Here is a 24848-nt window from a genome sequence, read left to right as displayed (position 1 = left end):
CTTGGTTTCATCTTCTTAATCAAGTTATATCCAAATAAATAAACATCTCTGTACTGAGTATTCTCCAAAATTAAATTTTTTGAGGCTTTTTTATTTATAAGAAGGGATGGGGTGTGTCGGGTGTAGCCAAATTAAATTTTGCATAAAATCCCCAAAGACCTCGTTGCATGCAAGAGGGCAGCAGATTCTTCAAACAATGGAGATCCAGTCACTGAGTCGATCTTCTCATCGCATGACCCGGGCGTCATCCAAACTAGAGGTCAAAACAGTTTCCTAACTGTTGATCCCTTTTATGAGCTTGTAGCTTTTGATTTTTCCCAACAATACTGCAAACGGGAAAAAGACGCGAGTCCTGGGTGAATATCATTATTGAGATTTCTATCAGATATGTGCCCTGCCATGCAACTATTCTGCTACGCTAGTTAAGTACCCTCTGTTGTAGTTTATCTTACGCATGACAACTAATCCGTCTGTGCTAGTTATGCTATGCAGAAAGTAAAACTGGCTTATAGGTTTATGCATGCATTTTAAAGGCACACAAGCTTGCTCCATCGTCTGAATAAAACGTCTATTTTAATACAGGTTTTAAAAAAATGCACTTACCACAGACCAACATTCACTTCTGTTTTGTTAGCAGTTCAATGTCAGCCCCAACTTCAGCAATCTTCGTTTCTTTAGAAGCTTTGGCTGTTTTCGCAACATTCTCAACATCAAAGTCCAATGCAATTCTTTTCACCAGACCATCAAGCATCTGTGCAAGGAAGACATCAAGATGTTCTTGAATAAAACAATCGGTAGGATGCAAGTACTCTGATAGTCTGATATATAAAACAATAGGCATCCCACAAGAAACAATCCAAGTGTACAGCTCTCCCTCTTAAAATTCCATTAATAACTTGTCTTGACTAACCGTGTTCTTTAAAATCTTTAGAGATTTCAGTCACTTCTCTTAACATGTTCTTTTACTCGAAATTCAAAAGTTGTGATTCATATTAATTCCCTTCTGGGAAGCGTAAGGTAAAATGTAGCAGGCAAGCATAAATAACACTAGAAGACCCTAAGCACTATGAAATTCATTTAATACATATTGAGATCAAAACGTTACCATGGTATACAAGTAAAGTTGTACTCCATCATGATATACAAGAAAAAATGAAAGATTTATTTGAAAAATCCCTTCTCGATCAATTTCCTATATATTTGAGAAGGAGAGAAAATACCCACTAAAAGAAAACCAAAAACTGCTAGTTAGAAAAGTAAAATCACTGGGTATATGTAGAGAGAGTAAGATATACCAGTGATCCAACAGCAACTAAAGCCCGGAATTTTGAATCAGCTTCAATATTTTCCCCTTCTGCAATCTGTAGGAAAAGAAAGGAGGCGCATTTTCAAGATAGGTAACTCCATGTTTATGATTCCCTTCTATGGAAATCTCAGCAGAATGCTAAATAGGCATTCATCGTATTGCAGTCTGGAATAAAATCAGGATAGAACATGCAAAGCATGACCATTTCCAAAAGGTTGCAAGTAAATGAATAAAGCGTACCTCAAGGGCTGCTGTAAGAACTTGAGATTGGCCTTCAAGATCTTTCTTTTCAATCAACAGCACAGCATAACTGTGAAAACAAATCATAGGATTGATGGAGGAAGGGGAAATATATGCGCATCAATACTAGGAAAATGTCATAAATCCAAGCACTGATGTGGTAAGTTAACAAAACTGCAAGAGGGGGGAAATTGTGCGAATGTATTGAGATGAGAAAATGCTCACTTGAGTATCATGGTAGCATAAGACAACTGCAAATTCTTATTGGGAGATGAATAGCAGCTTGAAAAAGCATCAAGAATCTGCATATCACTTACAAGCCATTATCACTATACATGCAGTTGAAAAACAATCATGAGTGCGGAGTTTGCTAAGTATGCCGAAGCTGTGACAGGGTTATGAACATGCTCACACCCATACAGCCAAATGATCAAAGTTAGATTTGGACAAAGACCACAAAAGCATCTATGTTTATAACTCCTAATGAGCCCAGTAGACCACGATAATGCCAGATGAAACATTTAGGCAAAGAACCTCTTAAGAAATAACAATTCAGCATCTTTAATGACAAGGATTATATCCCCTGGATAACAAAGTCAGGGTAACTTGTCACTGGTTATTCATATGTAACTTTGATCTGAGAAAACATAGTGAAAGTTACCTCACTCTGGTGCTTTTGAAGCCAGGTATGGTAGGATAAATTCTTGAATAGATTCGTCACAGCACGGATGCCCGTTAAAAGGTTTGGCGGAAGTGGAGGATTTGTAGCAATTCTCTTGATCATTTCCATCAGGATATCTGATAGCAAATAAGGTCTCCACTAAACATCAAATTTACACAAAATTCTATAATAATCATAACTAAAACTTGTTCTGCAGTAAAAAACTAGCATGTTTGCAGAAAAATTTCTGGTCAGGACACCCTACTGACCCTACACCTGAATCCCTCGTCATCTGGTCTCATCAACCACTCCATTCTATGTTTAGTGAAAAAAAGTGAGATAAATTGAAAAGGAACATGCAGAGATAATGGATAATATTTTTTGCAATCAAGTCTCTAAACTAGAACTAAAACATAGTTGCCTCTCAAGGTACCATTTTCATCTTTAACATGCTTGAGAAGTACAGTCGCCCCATCTGGGTGTAGAACAAGCATCCTCAGAATATCAATAACTGAAACAAAACAGTGCACCAAGTGAGCAAAGATTATGCACTCATGTATATGAAGGGGGGAAACTGCGCTGATGAATTTGCATGTAGTGAGAACCAAAGTCATGCATAGCATTTTACACGAGTGGGATGCATGTATTACCACAGGTTTTGAACAATTTTCTAAACAGGTAACAGTATCTTTAAGTTTAGGTAATTTGAATTGGTAGTCCATGGTTCATCAAATGGAAGAGGGTCCCACTACATTGTAGAGAGGCATCAGCTATGTGCAATGGAAGCATTCAAGTTAAAAATAAGGCCAGTTCACTTCAATGTGGTTATTCCTATCCACAGAGAAATCCTGGCCGCTGAAATATCAGGGGATTCAAGAAAAGGTCCAGCGGGCAAAAAGCAACCTGTTTGATATCATCAATTTCTGAAAAAACCAATGAGTTTGGGATCATCAATAAAATTCTGATAGTAATTAAAATTAGGACTTCTTGTAGGCTAATATTTCTCAAAGCTAGCTTTTGGCTTTCCAGTGAAATGCAGTCCCGTTACCCAGAAAAATAGAAATGACTTAGGTAATCTTTGAACAAACCCAAAGCATCAGTGATATCAGCTTAGTTCATTCTTTATTGAACTTCAGGCTGATAAAATCAATATCTCAAATTGTGCTGAAAGTTAAAAGTGTCTGGGCAGGTTCTCAATGGCTCTGCGAAAGCATTATCCAAATGGCAGCAGTTGCCATATAAATATTAAGGATGAACATGCAGAGAGGTTCACAATCAACGGCATGTATGCTGTATAATACTGACCTGGAAATATCATTGCCAGTGGCCAAGATTTTAGCAATTTCAGCAGCAAAGCAATGTCAGCATCTGCAAATCTACTTGTATGGTAATGTGATGTGTCCTTTAAAATTTTAATAACTGCACCCAATCTTGATATCTCAAGCTCTGACAGAGACAGGTCCTTTTTGACCTTTGCAAAATTGACAATATATATTCAATAAATAAATATTAAGAAACTTAAAACCAAAATGATGAAACTGAAAACTAATAAATGTAAAACAACCTACAGGATCAGATAAAAGAGAATTGTGGAACTCTGTGATCTTTTTCAGGATCCCATCAAACTGAGCCACGTCAAAAACAAGCATTCCTTTCTGGAAATGAAATGGAAAAGGATATTAAAGATTAAAAAGACAACTAGCAGAATTTGAGTTCATCAATCTTAGCATCACAAAAAACTCAAGACCATCAATACAAAAACATATAAAGAGTATTTTATCAAAAGAGAGTTGAACAGTAATGTGCTAAAAACAGTTTAATATAGCATCATCATATTTAGTTGGAAGATCAATTTAGTTATTTTGCACCATGTCAAGTTCATATCTGGCTGGAAGCCTATTCATTTCTGAAAGGACCCAAAATGATAACTTTCAACTTATGAAAATAAAATATAGCTCATTTATCATCAAGAAGTAAACTACCAAAGGCTTCCTAAGTTCTAACCCAACTACACAGAGCTACAAACTATTTGGGTGAGTAATTCAAGAAAAACTACGATCAGGATAAAAATGTAAGTCTAGCATCGTGCCAAAGTTCGCATAGCTGAAAAGGAGTTCTAGATGCATTATAAACCATTCAAACAAGAGCTTTAAGAGCATACCTTGGGAATATGTTTGAAATTAGGTTTCGCTGAAACAACTGTTGTATAAAAAAGAAGACAAACATCTTAGATTCATGCCATGATTTATGAAATTGGCTAAATCCCAAGGCAGAAGCTAAGATAAATATAAAGCTCTTTTTTCTGGTCAATGGATACATACCAGACATGCTAGAAGATCCTCCGGGTATATAAGCATTTGCTGATATATTGAAAAAAAAAAATTACATAACAAGAAAACAGGAATGACTACACATCTTACCAGTTACAGATAGCTTCATGTATCATACCCAAATGAAATTATACTTACCGCCAGTGAACGGGTCACGGAATGATGAATCAAGTGCAACTCCCCCCTGTCCAGAATTTTGGAGTATAAACTCTACAATCTGTTGACGATAGGCAAGAGGAAGATTCTCCTTGAGAAGCCACTTGTCAGCAGTGTCATATGGATTATCTGGAAATATACCAGTCATTATAAATATTTGCATGCCAACACATTTTATGTAAGAAACTAATGAAGTCCACATTCTACATTATTCTTTGAAATGCGACAGAAATACACTTTGAATTTGAAGTCAAAAACCACTGAATCAAACAGTAGAATTATTATTTTTGAGGCAAAAGGAAAGGGGAAACTTAAGCTCTTTATGGTGTTGGACAAAAGAAGAGAACTGTTGAGAGCATTTTGAGTCACTTCCTTAATTAAGCATTTTTTTTCCAGTTATTCCCTCCAAGAAACAGGAGCAAGGAATACAAAAACTCTCAGAGAACACATGGCCATAAACACCATCATAAACATTCAAAAGGTAGGAGAAGAAATTCACCTGATCGATTGTATGGCAGCTTGCGAATCGGCTCACCATCACCAATATCAACATCAAATACTGATAAAAGGATTAGAAGACTATCAATATAAACAGTAGGGTGAATAAATTTCAAGAAATACAAAAACACGACAAAGCCAAGGCAAATGAGGTTCAAAGTAGCCAATCTATAGACACTGACCATAATCATATTCAAATCCATCAAGAACGGGACGCTTCATGCCATCATCTGGTCCATCAACAACTTCTCCAATCTGAAAATGGAAGAGAAATAACAAAACAAGAGCAATCAAACAATAAAAAGAAATAAGTTTCCAGAAGTAACAAGAGAACAGAATCACAATCTGTCAACCATGGCATCGCCTAATTTGTACTTCCTTTTCATCACAATAACATCAAATCCACAAACTTCACTTGTGTGCATATCTAATTGGAGAAACTAAAGCCACCAATTAATTCTAATTCTCTTTGGAGGTAACACATGAATATGATCATGTGCGGTTGCTTAAAACCCACAGTACTGAACAACTCAATTGTATATAGAAACTTCATTTCCTAGTAATTGTTCTCATCTTCAGAAGATGACAACACCTAGAAGCACTAATGCCATTTAGTCCTTCATCACATAATGAAAGGCGTTGTTCAATTTGTCAGTCAATGACCACCATATGAATTGCACAAGTCTAACTCAATGTCCTGAAAATAAGAAGACATGGATATATTTTGTGAAAACAAATGAGATAAGCAAAGGGTTGAGCACATAACATGAAACAAAAGATATTTATGATTCAAAGAACTTTTTTTCTTGTATAAGAGGAGGAAAACACAACAAAAAAAAGAAAATTCATCAAAGTATGAATAAGCAGGTATTCATTTTTAAATCAAGAAAATATGGCACCATCTCAAACTTTCTTTTCCTTTAAGGTTCAAGTAAACTATTGAAAACCCATCTTTCACCTTTTACAAGCCAAAGGGATGATGGATAATTATCAGACAGAGAAAAGGCAGCAAATACTATGCCCCAAGTCAGTTTAGCGATGACTTTGCATGTAGAGGGACAATGCTCTCTGTGCAAAAAAGAACGCATTGCAATGAACTACGTGCATAGACTCGTGAATAAGCCTTAAAGAACAAAATGAACATGAAGAAAATTGCTGAGAAATATGGTTAACATGAAACTAGATGTTACTTTATCCCACTTCTGTTCTCTCAAATTCCAAGCATATGCTACACCATTGTCCCCTTCTCTGATGACTTTGGTCTGGCCATCAGTGGTTCCTGATCATAAAATAATTACAATGCGTTACTTGGCTAGCAATCTACAATAGAAATCAGGCAACATTTCCACCATCACCTCCGCAAGAAACACTGAATATAATACACCAGTGTAAAAACACGGTCAACATCTAGAAGAATTTCGTTTCCTCCTCGCTGATACAATTACCCAGGCAATGCTATTGAATTATGCATTTATTTTATACTACTAAAGGTCATTGCTCTACAACTTTACGGCAGAATTGTCTGCTTCTCACAATTGACTTTCAAGACAACTAGCAATAGCTTCATCTAAAAGTAGGATTTCCAAGGTAATTAAGGATATATCTGGAACCATACCTGGAATCTGCAAAGCCTCAAGGCCTGGTAAATCTTCCAATTTCAATCCCCCTACTCTCTTCCTGACAGAAATAATTCACATCGAGCATCAGCACTGACAAGCACTATAAAGAAACCAACATTACAACGATCCAGCAGGGGAATCAACTTCCACACATAATAAAACTCAGAAAAGAAGTCTAGAAATACAGATGCTTCAAGAATAAATGAACTTGGAATTGCAATAAATCACGAAATAAACTGACATTTGCTAGGATTAGATACATTTCTCAGTTTGGGTACTACACAATTAGCAAATTCAAATTCAGCAATAAGTGGATACCTTTTTCTTAATTTTTTTGGAGCTTCACAGTTGACAAATTCAAACTAAGGGTATATGTGAGTAGGTATTTTATTGTAGTTCACAGTTCACAATTACCCACAAGCAACTAACATATCATACAGAAAACAGTGAAAGCTCTCTTAACATTTTAACAATAAAAGGAGCAGAGGTATGCATCATGTGCTGGCAAGTAATGCATGATTGTACCTGCTTAACTTGTATTGAGAAAGTTGGGACACATAAGAGTCGAGGTCTGCTGGTTCTGCAATTCTCTCCTGATATGAAGTCCAAATACGTACTGCTCCATCTGAGCATGCTGTCACAATATCACCATTTTCCAAGAATTTGACATCCCACACACAACCAGGATGCTCTATGCTCTGAACACAGGCCCCATCTGAAACACAACAGTGATTTCACAAGAAAATAAAATTTCAAAGACATGATCAATTCTGTTGCAATGCCCAAATATCAGGCCCTTGAGGTTACATCTAAGAAGACAGGCAAATAATAGAAGCAATCACCTTTCCAAATCTTTGCTGAACAATCTTCACTACCACTAACAATAAGTCCAGATACATGCGAATCAACTGAATAGACAATTGAAGCATGGCCAACCATCTCCATTAATACTTCGCCAGTTAAAGCCCATAATCTGATGGAGCTGTTACCACGAAAGAATAATAACAACAGTTAATACCTATTTATGCAAGACAATAAGGGTATTTCTTTAAAAATGAAGTTAAGGGAATTATATTTATAAACTGCAATAAATTTGGCACCGTTCATCGTCTACTAAAGCAAACAGAAAATAGAATCAACCACATGATAAACCACAAAATAAATTAAACTGACAACTCACCCATCATGAGATGCAGAAAGAATTCCCAATCCACGCATCTCTGCTAAGCCTCGAACCGTATCTACAAAGTTTACCAGTAAAAGAAAAGGATTAAACCTAAATGAGAATATTAGCAAATAATCCATCCCATTTCTTGTAGTAGGAACAGAATTAAACATAGTGGAGCTGCAAATTTCTGAGACCATTTAATTATTTACAGGAAAACTTAAATGTACATCAGATGAGCAACAAGACATGTAGGCAAGAGAAAAAAGAGGGGGTAACCAACCTGAATGCCCCGCAAAAGTGTGTAAACACGTCTTCCCTTTCCAAAGTTTTAAAGTTGTGTCAGTTGAACCTACATTGTGATAGAAAGCAAAGATAAAACTGTTGGTTTGCTGGTTGGCACACATAACTATTAAATCTATGTAAGAACATGAAAAAGACAACAATGAAGTGTTCCAATTGATTGTGTAAAGATTAAGAAGAAAACCTTCCAGTACATGGATACAGGTTAGCACAGATCAAACAACTAAAATTTTATTCCTGGAAGGATAAGTGAGGGAACCGATTATATGCATCTTCAAACCAGCAGTTCAGTGGAACATACAATTAAAAGTTCCATTCAATTTTCCAAATGCGAGCCCCAATTTTTTTACTTAATGAGAATGGAGATTCATAGGACTAATCCAACAACAAATTATCATAAACAGGCAGGTAATGAAACTAAGATTCGACAAAAGTTAAGCAAAAAATATACCTGTAACAAGCTCGCCCGATGGTAGCTTAATAATTGCTTGAATTGCAGACTTATGAGCCTCCCAATTCTCAACAAGTTGACCCTTCCTCCACCTCCTCAACGTACTACAACAAACAAGTCCAATAACAATCATAATATATATATATATATGAAAAAAATCCAAAGAACATTCATCTCAGTGAAAACACCACAGATAATGAACCTACCAGTCAACGGAGCAAGAAACAATATCTTCGCCATCCAAAACAACACCGGTGACTTGCAAATGATGACCTTTCAGGCTCTGAACTTTCTCTCCGTTACTCAAATTCCAAACAAGCACCATCGTGTCCATTCCACCAGACACGATCGCGCCTTCTACAAAGTCCTGGTTCGGCGGAATCCATGCCAGTGGTCCCACAAAACTCGAATGCCCTAACAGAATTTTCGATGATTCGTACTTGCGTTTGTCGGTCGGGTCTGGTACCCAATACCTCACCGTTTTATCCCTCGACGACGTCGCTATTCCCGCATTTCCGCAAACACAGATACCGCGAACCTGAGAAATTGGTGAATTAAATTAAACGGGTTAGGTTTAATTGAAGATAGAAAAAAATTGAGAGGGAAAGAGAAAGGTTGTTACGTCGTCTTCGTGGCCGCGGAGTTCGTGGCTCAGTTGATAATTTTTGAAGTCGATTTCCGTGTCCATGATTTTGAGAGACCTTTGAGTAGGAGGAGAGAGTGATTGTTTTCAGTTTACAAGTAAAGGTAGAAGCAATTTGCCGTGTTCAGCAATGAAGGGATCATAAGTGAGTTTTGGTTTAGGAATGTGTTGTTTTGATTAATTTTTAAAGTCCTTGGGGTTTTGATATCTTTTTGCTTTAGTTACTAAACTTCGTTTATGTTTTGCTTTCGAATTCCATGACGTGGGTTACTAGGTTAATACTGTTTACGCTGATAGTTCGGCTGAAATTTTAATGCACGCAAGCCTCGGTTGCCTGACGTGTTAGGGCTTGAAAAGAATCTCGGTTCATCCGACTAGGCCATTTTTTCCTTTCTATGAGGCGTGAATGACATGGCATCCACCTTCTATTTAAAAAAACAATATAAAGGTAGATGACAAGTCATTCGGTGCTGTCTAACCCAAAATCTAGCCACCACTACTGTGCCTGAAAAATCAAGAGTGGTGTTTTTTGAATTGAAAATGTATTTTTCAAGATATTTTAATTAAAAAAATATCTAATAAGCATTGCGAGAAATTTTCTAAACTATTTATTAATCTTAAAACATTTTAAAATCATCCTAAAAAACTAAAATTAATTCAATAAAAAAATTAAAAATAAAATATAATCTTTTTTTATATATGCTTGTAAAAAAAATCAAATATCATCGAACTATTTTCATTTAATGAAATTTATTGATACAAAGTTTAGCCATCTTAATGGTTGAAATAGCAACAACCAACCTTTTTCTCTTCTTTAACTTTTTTTCTCCCTCATTTTTTTTTTTTATTTTCTAGATTCAAGAACTAAAAATGAACAAGATGAATTTTTGAACCAAAATAAAATATAATCATTATTTGCAGTGAGTTGTGTATTTTCTTTGTATTTTACTTTTTAATCTTTTATTTTTTAAAAAAAAAAAGAAGAAGAAGAAAACCATGTGTCTTTTAGTATTTATTAACAATCTGACTCTCACTTTATTGTAAGCCTAATATTTTTTTCACTAGTAAAAATATTGAACATGTTGACTTTTTCAACATGTTTTTTGGCATGACAAAAAATTTATAAATATAAATATAAATCATAAAAACATATATATACATTTAATCAAATAAATTAAGAATCAATTGTGTAAATAAATGAAAAATTTTCATTGATAATAAATAAAAAATAAAAAATTAAAGATAAATAAAAATTATAATATTTAATATTGCAACATTGATTATTTATCTAATTGAGTTTGAATAATTTAATTATTAAAATTAATTATTTATTAAATGAAGTGATAATAGAAATGACACACATATAAAATCGATTAAATAAAGAAAGGAAAAGCAATATTGTGCAGGGTTGCATGTGATGTAAATATTATCCATAAATAAAATTAATATATATATAAAAAAAAAAAAACCACGCCACCCTCTTCAATAATTAAATACGTACAACACAATGAAAAAAATAATTGCTACTAGAAAAACGCTAGATGAGCCAAAAACATTCACAAATAATGGGAGTCAATTAAAAATTAAAAAAAAATATCAAAAAATATTAATTAAAAACAAAAAAATCACAATTAACACACACATGTAAAGTAAAAAGGCTATCTACAAGGGCCACCAGGAAAGGACATGCCTGTGTATCCTTATTTTTTTTTTAAAAAAAAAGGTTGAAAGTGTAGCTGACGCTATCCTATTTTTCTTTAAAAAAATAAAAAAAATAATGTGCTATTTGAAGTTTTAGAGTCATGACTGTTATGATATAATGATTGGAAAATTAAGATTTTTTTGTTTAAAAATTCTATTTTTCAACCTATTTAAACTTAAAATACCAAAAAAAAAAAAACTTATTAAACTCATTAATAACATACCATAAAAAAATATATACTAAGAAAAAATTGAAATCAACCAAAATAAGAACTCTTCTCGAGTTAAAATCCAGTTGTCTTGGCGATTTCAATGATTAAAAATACATAATTAGAACTCCTCTCATTAAATGCAACTAATTAGTACCAAGATCAACAAGTTTGGTTATTAGAATCATTATTGATATTTTCTCTTCAATACTTAAACTCGACATGTCCTCTCTTTCCTCCAGACATTAACTAAAATATAAGAGATTGACCTAAATTACTTTATCTGTAAAGATTGAGAACTAAAATGTATTTTTTGCTCAAACCCTTAAATCATCACTTATAGGAGATTGACCTTCAATTCAAGGTCAATTGCTAAAAAAAAAAGCTTGATAACCAGAGCATAAAGAGAAAAATACAGCAAAATAACAAGAATATAGGAGTGTGTGAATAGTGCAATACAATGTTATCTCTATGATGAAAACATCACACATTTTAGAGTTTTTCATTATATAATGTTTATATCAATGTTATTGTTGATTTTAAGAGATGTTTAAAAATGTGATAATAATTATTTTTATTTTTTTAAAATGTATTGAAATAATATTTTTTTATTTTTAACATCAACCTATTAAAATATTTTAGAAACATGAATAAAAATTAATGTTGAATAAAAAATATTTAAAATTTTGGCCAATTTATATTTGAACTACAATTCTAAAATGGACTTTAAATGTTTAATTAGAGCGTGCTTGTTTCCCAATAAATCACTTTACAAACTTTCATGTGTTTGTTTGTTATATTAAAAATTGGTTAACAGAAAACACTTTTTGTCAAAGAAAAATTTAGATTGATTTATAGGAAAGTATTTTCTTTTTATCTCGCACACTTTTAAGAAGTTGTGAAAAATTTAAAAATATTATATTATTTATTGATCATATCAAATTTGATTTTCAAACTTTTGATTGCCATATATTTTGTTTGAATCTCTATTTTTCCTTCAATTTTATTCATTAAAATTTGATTTTTATATTAATTTTAGTCTTTTTATGATTTTTATATTAATTTTAGTCTTTTATGATTTTTATTCACTTTTTCTTATTATTTTTTAATTAAAATTTTTTATTTATCAAATTCAATCCTCGTTCATTTAATTGTTATTTATTTTATTAAAATAATTTATAAAATTATTATTATTATTTCATCACATTTTATTTTTTTATCCTTTATATTTAATCTTTATTATTTTTTTATTTTTTTATTTGAGATAATTTATGAAATTATATATTTTTTAATTACATTCTCATTCAATTTTTTAATTTATAAGATTTGTTCCTTATTATTTTAATAATTTTAAAAAATAAAATATACATAAAATATTTTTTACCTCATAATAAAATATTAAAACATATTTTTTATTACATTACTAAATATAAAAAAATAATTTATTTAAATTTTTTTTTCCACGCTTGTCAAAATCGAAGGGTTTTTCAATGCTTGATGGGCCTACATGATTGAGCTTGGGCCTGGGTCATTTCACAATCTTTGCGAAATAAATCTCCTGTATAAAACGAGAAAGGAAGCACGAGGAGATAATAAAAAATGCACAAGTGTTTGCGGAGTTTTATTTTTTTTGTAATCTCAGCATGGAACAATATGGGACGTTATTGAGTTATGCTTAATGGGAGTGTTTGGTATTATAAGTAGAGGTTATCTTGTTATGATGTTTTTTTTTATTTTAAAGTTTATTATTAATATCAGAATATCAACATAACAATAAAGATACAAAAATTAGAGTAGTTGTTTTTTACAAACAATGTTTTTGAGCGCAATATTCAACATGCTATTAGTATATTTGATATTATATTTGATATTGTTGTGTATAATATTTTTAAAATTTATTTTTTTACATAAAAATATATTGATTTTTTATTTATTTTTGGTATTAGCACATTAAATTGTAAAAATACTAAAAAATATAAATTTGATATATTTCAAAATTAAACATATTTTTAAAATACTTTTTCAAACACAAAAACAAATATATTTTTGAATTGTTTTCTTAGCTTCAAATTATTTATTTTATATTTTTAGATCATTTTAATATTATAAATAATTTCAAAAATAAAAAAATGCTATTTCGATATCCTTTTAATAATTTTTTTTTAAATAATATCAATTATATTTTTAAACGAATACTGTTGATCTATCTGTTAAAATACATTTATATCTTTACAAGAATAAAATTACAAGTTTAATTAACTTGTTGGAAAGAACAATCACAAACTTCAAACATAACTAGTCCATCTCTTTAAAAAGGGAATGTGGAAATACTCGGGTCGGAAAAACCAAAAAAAAAAACCGGACACCAATTCATTGCTCAACGCCCAATTTACAGGTCTTGAAGGTCATGCCTAAACAGCCCAGACAAGCCTGCAACGGCTTCCGGGCCGGACGGATTTATTAATAAAATGAAAAAGTGGAACTCCATAATCAGTAACTCTCATGAAAGATCAAGCGTCAATTTCTTTCCTACTTAGTTTCTTTCAAAAGCTATGCAGACAAGATCAACACAAGCCAATGATTTTAATCTTGATTGACCCATGGAGTGAGGCTGGTTGCGTCTTGGCTAGGTTAGTTTCGTACAAACTATCTTTTAAGCGATAAAGTTTGGTTTGTCCACGAGTGAAATAACACTGGTTATTTATCCCGTGTTTTATTATAGGCTGATAATTTTTTTGATAAAAAAAATATTGGTTTTCTCAACATATTTTTTACAAAAAAATCTTAATCATAAATTAAAAGATTTAAACATGCATTTAATTAAATAAATTAATAACCATATATATCATTAAATAAAAAAATATTAATATTTTTATTCAATTCACTTCACTACAAGTTAAATGATTGTTTTTTTTAATGTGAAAGAATAAATATGTAGGTGTTGTTGATGCGTTTTATCATGCTAAATAAAAAAATATAATTATAAATCAAAAATTTAATACTTGCATAAAATAAAATAAATCATATACATTAATAAAAATATTTAAAATTTTAAATTAAAAGTAGAAAAATAGAACAATATTACATTTGTTACATTAAAACACCTTTTACTTTTGTCTTGTATAGTAATTTTTCAAGAGAGGAGTGTAAGGGAAAAAAATTACAAAAAAAAATTACCGAATAAAAACACAAAAAAATGTGTAAATAGACCAAGTATTGATAAGTATCCCAAGTACAAACAAAAAAAATATCATTTTTTTATTAAAAAAGTGTTTGGAAAAAAAAGAAAAAATTAAAAAAATATATTTTTAAAAAATGGCTATGAATAAGCTAGGTATAAAGTGATAGAATATGTTAAGTATAGAGGAAAAAAGAAAAACTCTTAAAAAATCTATTTTTAAAAAAGAGAAAGAAGATTACGGGTTTGCCACGTATACAATAATAAAGTTGGTTTTTGCGGCTAGATCTATTTTATCATGTAAGAAGAATAAAAAAAATATTGAGATCAAACTCTTCTCATGAAATAAAAATTGACACTAAAATTAACTGATTTGATAACTAGAATCATCATTAATAATGAACTTTTTCCTTCATATCAGAATAGGCCTCTCATGAAAAAGGGATTGGAAAACGGGTGAAATGAAGTTTTATATTAAAACTAATTTTTTTAAAATAAAATAATTAGTTATCTAATAGTAAAAAAAAAAATGAGGAATTAAAATAAACTTTCAAGTGAAATTTTAATATATTATCTATTTTACATGTTATTTATATTTTAGCTTTTTATCATTCAGTTCAACCCTTTAATCGAAAAAAATATGAAAATGGATGTTGATCCGGGTTCAGTTCGTGTAAAAAAAAGTTAAAGGATAAAATTAGAATTATTTTAAAATTTGATAACTCTAATTCAAAGGGTTTACGAGAGGATGAATAATGAAAAATACTACAGTGCTTTCATGCTCGGGCCACGCGACTAGCGTTCGTTAACAACGTAAAATCACCAAAATGAAACTACGCGGGCAATTGCATGTTTAACATTTGGTTGAGGGAAAATACGCGGGCAATTGCACGTTTAACATTTGGACGAGGGAGTTTTAGGCTTAATTGCCTTGATGTACTTGTAAATAGAGACGAGTTTCAAGATTTAAGACACTGGATAAAATATTCCTTATCTTTTCCTCAGAGAATTCTGTAAAATCAAATGTCGTTACCTAAATGTAACTGAGTTGAAAACAAATACGAGCTGTCTTTATGATCATATACACTATTGATGAAGGCATCGTTTAAGAATACAGTATAAATTATATTTTTAAAAATTTTAATATTCTATTAAAAATAATTTTTTATATATTTTAAATTGTTTTGGAGTGCTAATTTTAAAAATAAAAAAATATTATTTTAATGTATTTTATAAAAAAATATTTTTAAAAATAATTATAATCATATTTTCAAAGAGCCTCAAAATCATTAACATGATAAATGCTAAATCACATAAAATTTAAAACATTAAAAAAAAAACATATATATTTAACTTCCCTAGTTAAAACAAGATTTTTCAATGAACAATAACACCACAGCTGCATAATATTTGAATGTATTTATTTGCTTGTTCATATAATCTATATTTTATAAATTTTTTTAACTGTTTTGATGTATCGACTTTGAAAATAATTTTTAGAATTTATATTTTATAAAATTTATTTATTTTATTTTTAATAGTTTTAATATACTAATTTTTAAAATAAAAAATATTATTTTAATATATTTTTAAAAACAAAATTTTAAAAAACCACTACAACAATATCAAACCAACCACTCATTTCTTTCCTCCAATGAAAAAGAAAAATAGAGAAGGTTTTCATTTCACTTTCTTTCGAGGCGAGACATCATCAACTTCTCGACTTCGGGTCGAGATGTCGAAACCGAAAAAATTATCGGAACCAACTTTGATGCAAAGGGAGTTGCACGTGGACGCTGGGTTGGACCATTGTCTATATGGCTCTCCAACCCCTCGGTACGGGGCTGTTTCCTTTCGAGCTATGCAGACAGCTCACTTGCGTACTGCCTTAAACCAAGGGTGCTGGGCCCCTCACTTGCGTACTGCCCGGAACTTGGAGCCTCTATTAATGAATTCCATCTTCTTTTTATTTTTATTTTTTATATTAAAAAAATGGTATGAAAATGCTTTCCAACAAGTACGCAACCTGAGGATTCTCGAAAAATACACACTAGCTATCCGTGCCAACAATCGTCCTGTGATTTAAATTCGGTTTTTTCTTAGCTGAAAGTTTTTAGTTTTTAAGAAAATTATATTATTTCACACGTGGTTCATGACAACTGAATTCTATTTCACCATATTTGAAACTGTCTGGATTAAATTCAATTAAAAAATATTAATAAAATCTTATATCTTAAATCATGTTAAATATTAAAGGTTAAATTTTAAATAAAACTCAATCTCTAAAAAAATAAATCAACATTAACTTTCATAATTTACAACTCTAAATAGAAAAAATCTAGTATTAAAACTATTTTTTTTCAAAATACTTATCTAGTTTATTTAAAAAAAACATTTGAAAAAATAAGATGGAGACAATGAAGGTAATATAAAAATAAAATAAAATGAATTTCATTTTATTCAATTATATGAATCCAATTTATTTATTAATTTAATTTAAATTTAAATTTAAATCAAATATTATGATTAAATTCAAATACAACAAAGAATTAGTTTCAAATACTGTGTTTTGTAGATGCATCCATCAATTAAAAAGAACATATTGAAACGCTTGATATAAATAATAAATGGATTTACACGGATTCAAAGCAAAGGTATACAGATAATTTGAAGGAAAAAGGTGACGATTATCCTTATAGCACAATCTAACCTTTTAAATAAATAAAAAAAAGGGCAGTCTCTAAGATAAGAAAAAAGCTTCCATGTAAAACATGACCACCAATCTTTGAACACCACTGCAATCCAGTAGATTGATGCAAATTCAAAGGTCAAAGAAAGATTTTTGAAGAATTTTTTTATTTATATTTAAATATTAATTTTATTTTAAAAATTTATCTAGAACTATAATTTTTTTTTATTTTTTAAAGCCTTTTAATTTATTTAGATTGATTTTTTAAATTTATTTAAATAGTTGCTCTAAAACGTAAACTACTTGGAGAAAATATTGAGTACTAAAATATGAATTAAAATCTTTGTATAATTTTTTATTTTAAAAATCTTATGTTATTGTATTTGCTTTTCTCTACATAAGAGATTTTATTGTTGTTGTTTTTTTTTTTTTTTTTTTCAAAAATAATAATCGAAGCTTCACCACGTGTACACGGGGCCCGAACCTTCCAGCACAAAAGGCAAAAGGCAGTGGCAAGATAGGTAATTTAGGCACTCAACAAAGCCTCATTTTCTCACCGTCACCACCTCTCACTCAATTTCACGCACTCGTTATCATTACACGAAGAAACCACTGTAAAAGCACATAACATCCCAACAGAAACGTCGAACTCTCTCGCTCTCTCTCTCTCCCCGTCTCTCCGGCATCGGTTTTTTTCGACCGTTGTGAATTTTCTCTACCAGGTAACCGTCACTACCTTCCTTTCTTTTTCTTACACCATTTGTTTGGTTCTCCAGAAAATTAATTAAAGAAAATGCTGTACAGTTTCTTGATCATATTCAATGCGCGAAGCTCCAAAATAAATAAAATTATTATTCTTTTTTCTTTTTCTTTAATTTCAAGTTTGAAGAACAAGTTATTAATGCTAAGCTGAGTTTTGATACAAACTATAAAGCTTGCTTTTTTTTTTTTTGGAGTTCACGTTTTGTTTTCTCTAGATTTTTCCGAGGAGCCAAACAGGATTTTTTGTGGCATTTTACATTTTTACCCTCGCTCCATTCTTCTCAACCTATAAACTTCCAAGTTTTGTCAATAACGAGTTCCATGGCTAGTTTTTAAGTAATCATGGGATTATTGTAATTGTTTTAAGAGCTTTTCTTCTTCTTTTCTTATCTATCTGTCAAAAAAAAAAAACTTTTTGTTTGCAACCAGGGAGGGACTTTGTATATTTTCAAGGAAGAAGGAAATAAAGAAAATGGCTGCTGCCCCTTTCATGCATTTCTTAAATTATCTCGATTGATCTAAATTTGATGATGTTATTATTAATTAACTTGACCAGAAACTAGGAGAGAAAAACGTTATTAAACAAACAAGTCTATAACAGGATCTTAGTTAACATGTAAGAGGTTTAATGAATTGTTGTTTGGAAACAATGTTGTTTGTTAACTCATTTATGCCATCTCCATTATGTAAGAGGTTTAATCAATTTCTGTTAATTGATTTTATTATTATTTTTTTGTTTGTGGTGGGTACTGGGATGATTGTAGGAAAGAACATTGTGAGCTAGTTTGTTTTATGAAACAGATGTTGGATGTAACTAAAGGGATTTTAAGGTCAATAACATCAATGTTATTAAAAATATTATGTGAGTTACATTTCATCTCTTAGCTGTTATAGCACGAGCATTTTTTCTTGTCTAGCTTACCATGATTCTGTTATTCAATGTGTTATATTTGGCATTGCAACTCGCCGACTTTTCTGGGGAGTTATCGCAGCAAGATTTATTTTCACTCATTTATGGGTAAATTTAGTGCTAATTTGCTCCAAAATATATCAGTACTTCTTATATGGATTTTTCATCTTTTTTTTTTTTCCTTTCTCTCTTTTCCTTTTTTCCATTCATTCTCTGATCGGTATTTCATAGCTTTAATATCATCCACTAGGGCAAGAATAAACCCCATCTTACACCATCCTCAAATTTTGAACTTGGAGATTTGGCAAGTTAAAATCTTCTTGGACTTAAACTTCCCCTCAGTGGTGCTTTAAGCAGGTGAATATCTTAGGTGGCACTACAACCTTTGAAGGGGAGGCTATAATCAGGTTTATCAGCATATGGAAGTTCGAGGAGCTTTTAGTTCAGATGGTGGAAAAAGCCATCGTGAATTAACCCCTCTAAGGCTGATCAGGGGAGTTGTATGTTTATTGGTGCTACTTTTGACAGCATTTATGACATTGGTTTATTGCGGCTTTGTGAGTGCTGTTCTGTTGCGACTCTTCAGCATACATCTCAGCAGGAAAGTAACATCCTTTTTCTTTGGCTCTTGGTTAGCTCTGTGGCCTTTTCTCTTTGAAAAGATTAATAAAACCAAAGTAATTTTTTCTGGCGAGATTGTTCCTGCTAGGGAACGAGTTTTGCTTATTGCAAACCACAGAACTGAGGTTGACTGGATGTACTTGTGGGACCTTGCTTTGCGGAAGGGATGTTTGGGATGCATTAGATATGTTCTTAAGAGCAGTTTGATGAAATTACCTGTATTTGGCTGGGGGTTCCACATTTTGGAGTTTATCTCAGTTAAGAGGAAGTGGGAGGTTGACGAATCAAACATACACCAAATGCTTTCAAGTTTTAAGGATCCCAGGGATCCCCTCTGGCTTGCTCTTTTCCCAGAAGGAACAGATTTCACGTAATTTCTTCCTCTCTCCTTTTCCTTTTTTGAATGCTTTGACAAGGCTCTGTGTTCCCCCTCTGATCAAAGTTATCAACACAGTGCATTAAATTTTTTCAAGACTAGATGTCCTGCCTTTTGTAGGATTTCTTATTTAGCATACTATGGTGCCATCACTAACGTTCTTGTGCAACTCTTGTCATATTGTTTACATCTTTGAGTCTTTGATGCAGTGAGCAGAAGTGTACAGAGAGTAAAAAATACGCAGCTGAACATGGGTTGCCTATCCTGAACAATGTGCTGCTACCAAAGACAAAAGGGTTTTATGCTTGCATGGAAGATTTGAGGGGTTCATTGGATGCAGGTTACTATTTTTTCTTCTATGCTTTGCTGCTAATATTGGCCTCTGCAGCTCGTTTATGCTTCTTAAAACTTGATGAAAGTACTCCTTTGATTAAGGTATACATAGAAAAATTAATAGAGAGAAAAATTAGAAAACAATCTTAGGAGGAGAATGAAAGGCATTTGAATCCAAAATATACTTGGATATTTTTTTTTCCTGTGTTCTTAATCAGCCCGCAAGGATAAGATGATGTTGTCTCATTTATATTTGTTGTTTATAGAAGAAATAAATGTATCTGAGCTCCCATAGTATAAAACTTGAAGGCTGAGCTTGTTTCAGGTTCTGGTAATTCCCTGGTTGGCTGAATAGCTAGTCACTCACAGGAATGTGATATTACACGTCTTGATTTTACTTCGAAACTCTTGGATCACTATAGATCTGTTCTCTCTGTTTATAGTCTACTTGTTTGTCTTGTACTCATTGCAGTTTATGACGTGACCATTGGCTACAAACCTCGATGCCCATCTTTGTTGGACAATGTCTTCGGGGTGAACCCTTCAGAAGTTCATGTTCATGTCAGGCGAATAGCCCTTGGTGAAATTCCAACATCCGAGGAGGAGGTTTCTGCATGGTTGACGAATACATTCCAACTGAAGGACCAATTACTATCTGATTTTTATTTGCAAGGCCATTTTCCTCATCAAGGAACTGAAGGGGATCTTTCAACAGTGAAGTGTCTTGTAAATTTTGTGGCCTTAATGATGTTGATTAGCACATTTACATTTTTCACTATCTTTTCTTCAGTTTGGTTCAAAGTTTATGTATCTTTAGTGTGCTGTTACCTGTCATCAGCAACCTACTTCAATGTTCGTCCGAAGCCACTTCTATAAGGTGGCATAGAACATCAATTGCAGGTTAATTCAATTTCATGTATTCGTCTTCTAAGTTTTGGTTGCTAGAGCTTCACTTATGACCCTTCAAATTATTAAGTGCCTCGTGAAGTTCCAGGTTTAGAAAAGATATCCGAAGTTTCATGGGCGTTTATTTTCCTATTTCAAGTTAGTGGTGTAGCAAGGCTTAAAAAGCCAGTTGCATTTTGGATAGATCTTAAAAATTGCGCGCGCGCGCACACGGAGAAGGATGCTGTAAACCTCTGCTCATATTGGGTAGCTTACTCTCATGTTATGCCTATAAATAGTTATTGGTACAGGCTTTCAAGTTCACATGTCACATCTTGCAGAATGCCACCTTTGTGTGGAGTCTGTTCTCCACTTTCGTGCGGTGATGCATCTTGATATGCCACCTCAAAAACTTCCAGTGCTCTATCTACCATGACATGAGAGCTGGGGTGATGTAGGATGGGTTTTATGCAGTCAAAAGGAGTTGGTGGTGATTAAAACTCACCCAGGAAAGAAAACAAAATTTTACGCTGACCAGTTCATTTGCCATTTAAGAATCCATACCTACTTCTGGTTGACTTGAATTTCCTCTTAAGATGACCTATTCACGCATTGGAGGAAGTCTGATTTGATCATATGAAGAATTTTCATCGCTCCCTAATTTTATTCCTTCCCTTTCGTTCAAATCACAACGCATGCCTTTTTCCATTTCTTAAGATAGAAGTATCTTTGCCTTGTTATTTTTACTCTTGTATGTATCTTCTAATGTGTGATGACTTTCCAAGTTAGAAGTGAATTTCACCAGAAATTTCCAGTCAATTACACAAGTCCCTCCTTTGTTAATGATGGGAGAGTTGTACGCCAAGTGTTTGGAAACTTGCATGAATTTTTTGTTACATGAACGGACTCCGCGCGGTCTATCTGATAGTATCTAGAAAGAAATATCACCCCAACACAGAAATTTCAGTATTGTCAGGTTCTAGAGAATTGTGTGAGCATACTTTCTGCAGGGGAATTGCGAGGAAAAGCCGAAAAAAAAGGAGGGGTGACTAAACTCAATGGGTATACACTGAACATATTTACCAAACTGCTGGAGCAAGAAACAGGTATACATTGAACGTAGAAATCAATGGTCACAATGAAAATAATTAATGAACATGAACTGATATTTGCCAGAATGGAAACTAATAAAATGTTGCTGCCTAAACATCAATGGCAGTCAAGTTATTACTTAAACATTAATGAAATCGCAATAATCAATCATACAAACTAGAAAATGGGTATTTTATAATTATCATAGAACACAATTAAGAATCAGATATATCTCAGAATATCAATAACTATCCATGAAAGTATCAAGAATCATTATCCGTCTAGTTTTGGGGATTTTTAATGATCCTTTGCAGAACCACAGTCCGAGCCCTCCTGATATCACGGCTGCATGTATCAGCCTGTGCTCCTAAATCCTCGACATTCTTCATGAACACCCCCAGCTTCTTCTTGATATCCTCTATTGCAAGCTTCACAGCATCATGCTCAATTGCAAAGTCAGTTGTTTGCATTAGTGCTTCAATCTCAATCTCCAGGCGATTAATTAGAACCCGAATGGTGTCAAGGTCCTTTATGGCCACAAAAGTACCAACTTGCATTGTGCTAATCACCTCCTTCTGCCCCTTCAATGCATTTTCATAATTCTTCCACAAAGAATCAATCCACTTCCCCATTGAGCCTAATGGGATTGATGATGCCGCAGCAAGAGCAGCAGCAACAGGAGGGGCAGCCATGGCTGCAGCAACAACTGAGCAAATCAATACAGTAGCAAAAGTAGCTACAAATATTATACTTGAAACCTTCCTCCAAGCATGAATGCACTTGAGCTTCTTGTCAAGCTTATTCTTCCTGAGTTGTAGCTTCTCAAGCATCGTTATCTGTTGCCTGTACACAGATTGAAAGATTTGAAAGAATTCCTCCGTGAAAGGATCACCTGCTGCCTTGAAACTCTTCAGTTCCTCTAAGGTCTTCACATACTTACTCCCTCCTGCCTCACTTTCCTCTTCGAATTGTTGAAGCGCGACAAGAATCAGCAATTGGCTATCGCGGGCACGCTTTAGGCACTTCTCCAACGCTGCGCAGAAATCTAGAGTTTGCAGGCTATTCTCAAAATACTCCTCAACAAGCTCAAACAATTCTTGATTCTTCCATATGTCTCTCTTGCACTCCAAGATAACCTTAACAACCTCTTGGTTCATCTCCAACAAGCATTCTGTGACTTCCTTCAAGGAATCAAAAGAAAGTGCACGGACCTCAACACCGACAGCAAGAGTATTGATGACATGATTGGTCCGAGCTTGGAGGGTGGTGTCAAAGGACTGCAAGTCCTTGTCAAGCAGGCAAGCAGCCTCGTAAGAGCTCAATCCAGTCGTGTATTGTAAATTGTTGTTGAGATTGATAGAAGAAGATGATGCTTCAGCTGGCCTCTTGCTCACATGACCTCCCATAGCCTCAATTCAAATCTAAACAAAGCAAGAATTAAACACAAACCTGATTCAATTTAGTCCCTTCTTGCAACTTCCCTTTCTCCTAACAATAATGAAAACTACTATACCTCTCTGCAAAGAGAAGATCCTACCCCAGCAAAGTTATTATATATGAAGAAACAAAGACTTGCCACCAAATTACCAACAAAGAGTTGCAAGCTTTATACAACCATAGATGATCAACGTCGACCAAAAAGTATCATAGACCACTAAAAACTTCTTAAAGAGAGCTAGATTCTCAAGGCTCTGAAACTGACCGAGTAAAACAAAAACCAGATAAGAAAGAACTACAGGTTAATTTAAGCCTTTGAACCCTTTGTTGACAAATCAAAGTAGAATATCTTTGAATCAACAGGGGCCAGTTATTAATTTGACAAAAGTTAATGGGTTTTTCTTTATAAACAAGTAAACTAATAACATAAAGCAAAAGAGAAGAAAACTAAATTAGCTTAAAGAGAAGTAGGGGTGATTGAAGAATGAAGAAGCTTAAAGAGAATTAAAATCATCAAGGACCAAGAAATAAGGAAGAGGGGTGGCTAAGCTAGTGGTGTATATTGTGGTGGATTATAGCTCTGAAAGATTTTAGCATAGCTTGCACGCATGGCATTATAAGAAATTGGGTCATGGAAAACGCGGGAAGCAATGTTCTCTCCAGCTTTATCTCTTCTTCTTAAGCTCTTTACAGTTTTCACGCGCAAAGCAACGGTTACCGAAGAAAAGAGAGACCTGTAGTTGACTCGAGAGTTATTTCATATCTACCAAAAGTTTTGTTTTGTTTTTTTATATATATATATATAATTAATATCTCATCATGAGGTGTAGTTTAACTGATGTAATTTTTTTTAGAAAAAATAAATTTAAACTTTTCTTTTAATACTTGAATATCATGCAGAATGATATATATATATATATATATATATATATATATAATTCTAAGAAATATTAAATAGTAAAAAAAAAATCCAAGAATAATAATATAGTTTGAGGAAGGGAAGTTAGGATATAGCTAATTTTTTAATTGAAAAGTTTTCAAAGGCAATCGATGCCACTCATGTGAATTAAGTTAGGCCGTGACAAGGATATAAGTTAAGAGTTGGATGCTCCAATTTTGCAAAATGACCAAATTGCCTATTTTGTTGGTTTTGTGTTTTAGATTTTGAGGTGTTTAGAAATTCTTTTAGAATGATGTTTTATTAAATTTTGAAACTCTTTTAGTTTTAAATGCAACCCTAAATTAACCATTTATGTGTTCTTGTCCATTTTATTTAAAAAGTA

General features: G+C 32.6%; 3 protein-coding genes across 7 annotated transcripts; 1 reads left to right on the top strand and 2 right to left on the bottom strand.

Moving 5' to 3' along the window:
• Positions 1-64: 64 nt before the first annotated feature.
• LOC105107161 (phospholipase A-2-activating protein-like) lies at positions 65-9538 on the bottom strand. Of its 2 annotated transcripts, none has more exons than XM_011000998.1 (23): positions 9352-9538; positions 8936-9267; positions 8730-8833; positions 8259-8327; positions 7991-8051; positions 7653-7792; positions 7336-7525; positions 6807-6868; positions 6382-6470; positions 5374-5446; positions 5193-5252; positions 4676-4822; positions 4529-4567; positions 4369-4406; positions 3776-3862; positions 3513-3678; positions 2641-2718; positions 2208-2344; positions 1772-1848; positions 1547-1616; positions 1296-1361; positions 604-751; positions 65-352 (listed from the first exon to the last, which is right to left on the bottom strand). In XM_011000998.1, the coding sequence occupies exons 1-22, from the start codon at positions 9415-9417 to the stop codon at positions 617-619; spliced, it is 2286 nt and encodes a 761-aa protein (XP_010999300.1). In that variant the 5' UTR covers positions 9418-9538; the 3' UTR covers positions 65-352; positions 604-616. The 2 variants fall into 2 exon arrangements, with proteins under 2 accessions (XP_010999300.1, XP_010999293.1); XM_011000991.1 differs by having other exon boundaries at positions 65-326.
• Positions 9539-17719: 8181 nt separating this feature from the next.
• LOC105142820 (probable 1-acyl-sn-glycerol-3-phosphate acyltransferase 5) lies at positions 17720-21334 on the top strand. Of its 4 annotated transcripts, none has more exons than XM_011050638.1 (4): positions 17720-19812; positions 20028-20158; positions 20624-21052; positions 21197-21334. In XM_011050638.1, exons 1-3 carry the CDS (start codon positions 19241-19243, stop codon positions 21025-21027), a joined length of 1107 nt encoding a protein of 368 aa, XP_011048940.1. In that variant the 5' UTR covers positions 17720-19240; the 3' UTR covers positions 21028-21052; positions 21197-21334. The 4 variants fall into 4 exon arrangements, with proteins under 4 accessions (XP_011048940.1, XP_011048959.1, XP_011048950.1 ...); XM_011050657.1 differs by lacking the exon at positions 21197-21334 and having other exon boundaries at positions 17720-17871; positions 19179-19812; positions 20624-21092; XM_011050648.1 differs by lacking the exon at positions 21197-21334 and having other exon boundaries at positions 17720-17871; positions 19164-19812; positions 20624-21092.
• A 793-nt stretch (positions 21335-22127) lies between these two features.
• LOC105142810 (UPF0496 protein At4g34320-like) lies at positions 22128-24302 on the bottom strand. Its single transcript, XM_011050623.1, has one exon. It carries the CDS (start codon positions 23532-23534, stop codon positions 22410-22412), a length of 1125 nt encoding a protein of 374 aa, XP_011048925.1. The 5' UTR covers positions 23535-24302; the 3' UTR covers positions 22128-22409.
• Between the last annotated feature and the right edge of the window lie 546 nt (positions 24303-24848).

Source organism: Populus euphratica, unplaced genomic scaffold, assembly GCF_000495115.2.
Source record: "Populus euphratica unplaced genomic scaffold, PopEup_1.0 scaffold3.1, whole genome shotgun sequence".
NCBI classification, from domain to species: domain Eukaryota; kingdom Viridiplantae; phylum Streptophyta; class Magnoliopsida; order Malpighiales; family Salicaceae; genus Populus; species Populus euphratica.
This window is presented reverse-complemented; position numbering and strand designations above follow the sequence as displayed.